Source organism: Nannospalax galili, unplaced genomic scaffold (genome assembly GCF_000622305.1).
Source record: "Nannospalax galili isolate Female #2095 unplaced genomic scaffold, S.galili_v1.0 scaffold1938, whole genome shotgun sequence".
Lineage (NCBI taxonomy): Eukaryota > Metazoa > Chordata > Mammalia > Rodentia > Spalacidae > Nannospalax > Nannospalax galili.
Genome location: NW_008341479.1, coordinates 124,187 through 133,016, shown reverse-complemented (window position 1 = coordinate 133,016; position 8,830 = coordinate 124,187). Strand labels below are relative to the sequence as shown.

The 8,830-nt window shown below is 42.5% G+C and overlaps 1 gene segment (V, D, J or C); it reads left to right on the top strand.

The window, feature by feature from the left end:
- The first annotated feature begins 2,952 nt into the window (after nt 1–2,952).
- The window catches only part of LOC108491037, an 11,347-nt gene continuing 5,469 nt past the window's right edge, over nt 2,953–8,830 (top strand). Inside the window, 2 exon segments of the V gene segment in view lie at nt 2,953–3,019; nt 3,081–3,407. Of these exon segments, the coding sequence occupies nt 2,953–3,019; nt 3,081–3,407 (394 nt within the window).

The following is an 8,830-nucleotide window of genomic DNA, read 5'->3' as shown; positions in this document are numbered from 1 at the left end:
TCACTGCCAACAGGAGGTACTCAGCACACAGCAAGCCGAGGGACTCTGCTTTCAAAGCAGATGTGGAGAAGAGGACTAAAATTTCCAGTATACTCCCTGCTTTCTCCCCTGCCAGATTCAAGGTATCGGGTTTTATGCTGAGGTCCTCAATCTGTTTGTGATTGAGGTTTGTACAGAGTGAGAGATGGGGCTCTAGTTTCATTCTCCTGCATGTTCTATCTAGTTTTCTAGCACCATTTGCTGAAAATGCTGTCTTCTGTCCAATGGGTATTTTCAGATTCTTTGTCAAAAATCAGGTCCCTGTAAGTATGTGGAATTCATCCTGCATCTTCAATCCAATTCCATTGACCGAAGTTCCTGTTTCTGTTTTTATGACTGTGTCATGCTGTTTTGAATGATATTGCTTTGTAGTATAATTTGAAATCTGGCATGGTGATGGATAGATGATAGGTAGATAGATAGATAGATAGATAGATAGATAGATAGATAGATGATAGATAGATAGAGAGATAGATGATAGATGGATGGATAGATGGATGGATGGATGACAGATGATGGATGGATGGATGGATGATAGATGATATATAGATAGATGATAGATAGATAGATAGATAGATAGATGAACTTATTAGTATTCATTTTAAAAATTATCCATTCCTGTTCTCCTTTCTAAATCTTATAGTGCATTTGTTTTCATATATACGTGCATACATTGTAGGCTAGGCTCGGCATATGAGAGACAACATTCATTATTGTTGTCTTGGTTTGTTTGTTATTTTTCAAAAACAGGATGATCTCAGAATTATAGATTCTCAGTACATCAAATTTCCTGTAAATTGTTGTTATATTTTTCCTATCGCTGAGTAGTATTCTATTTTCTATTTTTTAGTTTATTTAATAACCACATAATTGGTAGAAGCATTTCATTACAACAGCATTGACAGAATCAATAAGAGTTTCCAGAGCAAAGATGCAACTCTTTCAAAATTGGCTGTAAATTTTTAGGTGGGGGTGGTGATAGAGGAAGAGGTCTGAATATGATCAAAATGCTTTGACTTCAATACCCCACTTTCTCCAATAGACAGATCAACTGGATAAAGAACAAACAGAGAGACATCTGACTTAAATGACATCTTACATGAAACGGATATAAGACATCTACAGAATATGCTGCCTGAGCACCAAAGAACACACTTTCTACTCAGCAGGCCATGCAAGTTTCTCTAAAATTGACCATATTCTGGGACACAGAACAAATATCAACAAATACAAAGAATTGAAATAATTTCATGCATTCTATCAGATCACAGTGCAATAAAGCTTGTAATCAACAGTAAAAGAAGCTCTAGTAACTAGCTGAACTCATGGAGATTAAACAACACACTCCTGAATGATGCCCTCTTACCGTGTACTCAATAAATTATTCTTCCTATAGTGCTGTAAGGGTGTCAACCCAGTTCCCTACATCACTGGTCTAAATATGGACCCCAGTGTCCAAGCTGGAATTTTAAGGACTAGAATTAAAGCAATTCCATTTAAAAGGGGTTTATTAACTCTTGTTGCAAGATCAAACTTTTAATAAGGGAGAAGTTCTTGAGGTGTGAGGTAAGGAGTCAGGCAGGGGCATCAACTCTGCAAGCAGTTGAGACTCAGTCTGTGTAGAGGCCCAAGGAAGAGGAATGTCCTCTGTCCTCCCCCCATTCCTTGAAGCTGTCCATCACACATCTGCTCCCATGACAAGATCACACACCTCACATGGGGAAAGGTGATCCAGGTCAATAAAAATGAATGAATCAGGTCCCCAGGTGAGGCAGCATGGGGTACGGAGGGTCCAGGTTGTGCTCTCTGAAGGTCCTTACTCTTCAGCCAACATCAGGGATGGAGCAGAAGGTAGATGAAGGGCTCACACAGCAACAAGGTGGAAGCATCCCACGTTTGCAAGGAGATGAGAACATGTACATGCAGGAACAAGACAGAAAATCAGGAGTGCTGCTGGGCCTAGGCCTGAGGAAGGAAAATCAGAAGCGTGAGAGAGTACCAGGCACTGGCCTGGAGCTTATGCACACGGAGGAGACTAAGTAGAAGAAAGTGGGTCCTGGAGGAGGAAGGTAGGGGAATGCATGGATATATTTACAGTAACCCCAATGATAGGTAAAAAGTTGGCGGAGAACGAACGAATGGAGGAGGAGGCACCAAGACACAGATAAAATTCTCAGCAGGATAGAGCTTTATTTCACATGGGACACATCCTGGAGCTTATGCACACGGAGGAGACTAAGTAGAAGAAAGTGGGTCCTGGAGGAGGAAGGTAGGGGAATGCATGGATATATTTACAGTAACCCCAATGATAGGTAAAAAGTTGGCGGAGAACGAACGAATGGAGGAGGAGGCACCAAGACACAGATAAAATTCTCAGCGGGATAGAGCTTTATTTCACATGGGACACACCTCCTTCGGGGAAGGGAAAATTTCTGCCCATGGGGGATTGTGATCTAGGGCTTACATGGGGGTTCTGATCTAGGGCTTACATATGAGGGTTTCAGGGTGCTGAAGGCAGGAAGTTTTTTGGGAAAAATCAGGCGTGGGGGAAGCAGGAAAAGCAAGGCTTGTAAACCTCCCTCCGTTCCATCTGCCAGCCAGGATCTGAGTCAGGAAGTGTTTACTTTTTTGTCCCCCTAAGATAAGGGAAAAGCTGCTGTACTAAAACAGCACATGCTTTCATGCTGCAGACTCACACATCAACAATCCAGGCAGTGACGTCCACATGCACAGAGGAAGAGCCGTAGGGAGTCAATTTCATCTTCTGATTTAAAAACACAGGGCTGATCCCCACATGCAAATTCATCTTCTTCTCTAAGTTAAATCACCCTCCTTGCCTGTGGGAGTTCATACCTCTGAGGAAGGGCTCACAGGGGGCTGAGGTTTCTGAGGAAGAAGGGTACGGCCTAGAAGATGAGATTGCTGGGCCTTGTCCTGTACCTGGTAACAGCTCCTCAAGATGAGTGTCACCATGTAACAGGTTTCCCTGTGGGGGTTGTAACAACAGGAGGCTGACAGTGAAGGTTTCTTCTTGTCCCCAGGTGTGCTGTCACAGGTGCTGGTGAAGGAGTCACAGCCAGGCTTGGTGAGGCCCTCAGAGACACTGTACCTCACCTGCATGGTCTTTGGTTACGCCATTACCAGTGGTTATGACTGGACTTGGATCCGGCAACTTCGAAGGAAAGGCCTGGAGTGGATGGTGTACATAACTCCTTGTGGTGGCACTGATTACAATCCATCCCTCAAGAGCCACATGTCCATCTCCAGGGACACGTCCAAGAACCAGTTCTCTCTGAAGCTGAACTGTGTGACTACTGAGGACACAGCCATGTATTATTGTGCAAGATGCCCAGGGAGGAGACTTCAAAGTGAGCTCGTACACAAACAAACCCTGCAGAGGGTACTCAGGACCAGCAGGGGGTACACAGCATACAAGCCCCGACACTCAGTTTCAGAGCAGGTGCCCAGAAAAGATTGGAGTCTTCTCTGCCCTTAAATGTCTTCTCCCTAAGGATATCAGGCATAGGAGAACGTTTCTCTCTCTGACTGTGCAGCATTGTGTTTGCATGGAGTCTCCCTTATCTGCACCTCTCCATTTCTCCCAAGACAGTGTACATAATATTTCTTAATGCAACATTTGTTTGAAACTCACATGGCCCCAGAATGTCATTAGTTATTACATATAAATCATTAATGACCAGATTAACTGCACATGCCCTCCACCTTCAGATGCGTCTGTGTGACCACATATACTGCTGAAATTGACCTAGATCTGCTCACAGAAACCATTACCAAGAATGGCTGGTGTGCCGTGTGGTGACTGCACGGCTGAACATCGCTGCAGCTCTGCTGCCCTCCACTAAGAGATGTTCAGCCCTTCCTGGAGACAATGTGGATAGTGTTAGCTGTACTGGGATTCTCCCTGTCTCTGTGAGTACAGACCATTGATGCTTTCACGCACCTGAGGATGCACAAGGCAGAGCCCATGGCAGACGACAATATACACACGAATGCCAATATTTCTGAGGTAAAGAACTCTGCTGAGAAGCCTTAAACCTTGTTTGTCCACACAGAACCAAGCGATTCTCCCTGTCTCTGTGAGTACAGACCATTGAAGCTTTCACGCACCTGAGGATGCACAAGGCAGAGCCCATGGCAGACGACAATATGTACACAAATGCCAATATTTCTGAGGTAAAGAACTCTGCTGAGAAGTCTTAAACCTTGTTTGTCCACACAGAACCAAGAAAGCCTGTGGAGCTGGAGAAGTGTCCCCACTGTAGGCTCTTCTGCAGCAACTGGTTCCATCCCAAGTCCTGCCTCTGTGCCCCCAAAAGGAACTGAAGTACATGCTGCCTGCAGTTTGTTCTCAGTAAACATGTTCTGACCAGAGGAGAAATAGATTCCAGCGTGTTCTCAGAGCAGTAGTGCCCACGGCTCACACACAGGTACTTGGTGCTGAGGGAATGAGTCACCTGACCTCTGATCTATGGAGTAGGCTTCCTTATGATTTTTTAAACCCCTTTAATACCAGTCACCCCTCCAACTCTCCTTTGCTCTGACACCCATTCGCAACCCATTTAACCCTCTTGTTCTGTTGCTCCCCTCTCCCTTTTATGTCCCTGTATTCTGTCTCCAGTCCCCAAAAGCTCCCAGTTCCATGGCTTCTAACAGGTTTCCTGAAAACTATGAATTTTCCAATTTAAACAGACCTGGCTAAGAGTCATAGCTACCATCTAATTAGGAGAGAGAACATATTAAATTTTTCTTTCTGGGTCTGGGTTAACTCACTCAGGAAGTTTGTTTCCAGGGTTATCCATTTATCTCTGAATTTCATAATTTTGTTTTTCTTACCAACTGAATAAAATTCCCTTATGTAAATGTTCCATATTTTCAGAATCCTTTCATCAGTTGATGGACATCTAAGTTGTTCCTAGTTCTAGGTTATTGGGAACAGAGCATCAAGGAACAAGAATGAGCAGGAATCTCTGCAGTGAGAAATTTGTCATTTGTGTATATGCCCAAGTGTGGTATGGCTGGATCCTGCTGCGGATCTATTTCTACCCTTTTGAGGAAACTCACCCCTGGTTTCCATCGTAGATGCATCAGTTTTCACTCCCACCAGCAGTGAATAAGTGTCCCCCTCCCCCCACATCCTCCCAGCATTTGTCCTTTGCTTTTTGAATCTTAGCCGCTCTGACTGGAGTAAAATGAACTCTCGAAGTAGTTTTAATTTGATTTTCTGATATCGAAAAATGTCACACATTTTAAATATATCATTCGGTCATTTTGCTTCATATATGTATATGATGCATTCGGATTACTCTAACCCTGGTCCTCTCTGAGCTCCTTCCGACCTCTGTCACCTCCCCTTCCTACCTACATGTCTCTATCCCAGCTCTTCGTGTCAGTGATTCTTTGTGTATATGGTTTTCATTTCTGTTTCAGGAATTTTGCCCTGATCTTTGTCACTCCTCTTTTTGTACCACTTTTAGAATCATTTTTTTCTTATTTTTCGAAAGCTTTAAGATTCATCATCAGGGAAAAAATTTATATCACTCTGATTTTTTAATGTTGGCAATTATATCTATCAGCTTCCCTCCTAGAACTGCTCTAATAGCATGTAATAGATTTGGGCATATTTAAAAATTTCCATTCTACCATTGATTTTAAGAAGAATTAGTCTCTGATTAAGGCTGGAATTAGTATTTGTCCAGGGATATAAACATAGATGTTGAGAGGTTTCGGATGCCATAGCATTATAGTTAAACATAAAGTGTAACTGCCCTCCCAAGGCCTATGACCTACCAACAGTGGGTTTCTGACCATGTTTACAGAAATAGGAATGAAATCCCATAGACAGAGCTGGCTTAAAATCCCACTGGAGAGAGATTGGCTGCTACCAAATCAGTTGTGCCATTGTTACAAGAGTTGGAACATCTTGCCTAGTCAGGTGGAACTCTACTTGCTAGGATTCACAGCTGGGGAACCACTAATGACTACTGCAATATCTGTAAGAATGCTCAGGAAATTTTAAATCAACTCCAAACTACAAGGAGGAGAAAACAGAGCTTTCCTGAATGAATTTTATGATCTATAATAGAAGAAAATGGCATTTTCCACACTTTATGACTTGCAATGCAAGACTGACCGCAAATAGGGTGAATTTGATTGTCATTCTTGATGGTGTCCATCTTTGAATCTTTGCAAAAATTTGTTTACCTCTCAAAAGCCCAAGAAATGATTTCTTGGCCGGTGGTCTATACTTGTACACGCTCAGCTGTTGAAAGTCTGAGTCCCCAGTGTGCGCTGACCTCCACAAACATGCGAATTTCAATGCTCATCATCACTTCTCAATGGAAAACTGAGCTCCATGTTTCATACAGGTTTCTGTCTGTTGGTGGTGGTTTTGATGCTTAGTGACTCTCCAAGAAGCATCTGTCTGTCTCTATTGTTACTGAGTTTAAGAGGCAAGAAATGTCTTCCATGTGAGTTACAGAAGTGTCACAGATGTGCTGTCTACTTTTGATTCGATGTTAATGAGCCAACAATTTGAGGCAGTTGTAAAAAGAAAAGAAAATCTAATGATCTGAGGCAGAGACTTCTTTGCAATTGTCACAGTGTCTCCAACTGTGTGTGATAAAGCATTTAGGGCAACTTGACTACATGACTGGATTCACGAGGTCAGGACAAATAAACACGGTTCAGTGAGCAGCACTGTGTAAAGCTGAGAGGCAATGGATCTATGGTCACATTATCCAGGATGAGGGTGAGGCTCAGCCTACATGGCTGTGGCTGAAACAAGATGAGCTCAGTCAACATGCAGGTGAGGAACATTCTGTACACAGGAAATTGGAAGCTAACTTCATGTATCTTTCAATTATTGTGGAAGAAAAGAGTGATATGGAAGAGCAGTTCTGAACACTCAGGAGGCTGATTGACGGTCTGCTAAGATATCTGCAAACAAGCCTCAAATAAATGTAAGAGTCCAATTGACAGCAATATGATCAGAGGCTAGCAAGATGAAATCCTGAGTTTCCCCGAGGTGTGATTATTTAGTATGCCATATTTCAGTGTTTGCATTACATTTTTGGTGTGCAAATACCTCAGGCAAGGGATACAGATTTTGTGTGCTTGTAATTACTCAAATAGCCATGGCTCATTTATTTCCCCCTCTTTTCAGAAAACCTGAGGACACAACCATGTATTACTGTGCGAGACACCTAGTAAGAGACTTAGGTTTTCTGATAAAATAACTCTGTCATATACTTTATGGCTCATAGAGTCCTTTTGTGTCCCCAAATGTCCTTCAGTGCATCTATCCACTGACCCGAGCTTCCCTGGATCTTGCACATGCTGTCAGCATTGTTGTAAGTTCATATGAGTCTATTTCCAGCAGTCTGGAGGCTCTTGCTCCTCGTAGCCATCTACCACCTCTGGCTCTGACAATCTTTCTGCCCCTTCTGCAATGGTCCCTGAACCTTGGGTGGTAGAGGTTTGACATATGTGTCCAATCCAGTGATAAACACTCTGCATGCTTTTTATGAAAGCATTAAATCACTCACATAGCCATGAAGAACTCCAGGGGTAGTAAAAGTTGATGCTGTTTACAACAAAGAACTCCATGCATCTTTCCATCTGGATGGTCACATTGCAACTCTAAGGCAAGGTCTGAAGACACCAACTGCTACTGAGTTCCGTGCTCTTTGTTTCTGCCCTGACTGAACCAGACCCAGTCGGTGATTTCAGGTTCCTTTCCTGACCCAGTGGGAGCATGTGGAATCATTTAACCATTCTATGAAAAGAATATTCAGAAAAACACATGTATGGGAAAATACTTATTTTAGTCATTTTGATACATAAACCTTATAAGGCAGGGAATTATAAAACATACCTAAGCCATCTAGAAAGTTAAACTGATTCTGAGACCTTGAACATTTTATGGCAAAAATAATTTTCATTTATCCTAAAAGGATCACATAAAATAAGTGTCCATGTATTCATAATCATAAAAATAATTAATTGAACAAATACATAGGGATAAGTACCAGTATCCCAATTAGAAGAGCCTTTCAAGTACAGTTTGGAAATGCCCTTGAACACTGAATTCTTCAGTGTGAAATGTCTTTAATGACTTCCTTCTGGAGAACTCCATAGAGAATAGGAATCTTAGCATACACATACAGATCACAGCACAGAATATCACCCCCAAGAAATAAAAATTTTAAATGCCAGAGTAGGCAGCCTCAGAGCATGTGCCCTGACCTGCCGAGACAAAACAACATCTATTTCTGTGATTATTAGCCAAAACTCAGCCTAACTATGAGAAAAATATCAGACACATCCAGACTGGGACAGCCTATAATGTCCACAAATCTGGGTGACTGCTGTTGGGTGAAGGAATGACTCTAGATAGGCTGACGAGACTGCAGTGGATAAATTTGCACAGAGACATCTGAGTACACAAACTTGATTTGATAGGCCTTAACATATATAACAGGATGTGAGAAATTCAGTGGCAGGAGCTGTGGTGGGGTGCAGAGGGGGGCATATAAAATGACTAAGATGTTTTTGTAAGACATGCACAAAAATTCAATAAAAATATACCATGAGAGTTAGTCTTCAAGGAGGAGGCTGCCAGCTCAGTTCCAGCTCAATTGCCCTAAATCCGATATCCAAAGTATGGCTTGTCTTCAGAAATAGGGTCTAACCTTCAAATACTGGTGGACAATTAAGTGCTATGGCAATAGCCTGTGCCATTGGGAGCGTCTCTTGGACTACCCTGACCAAC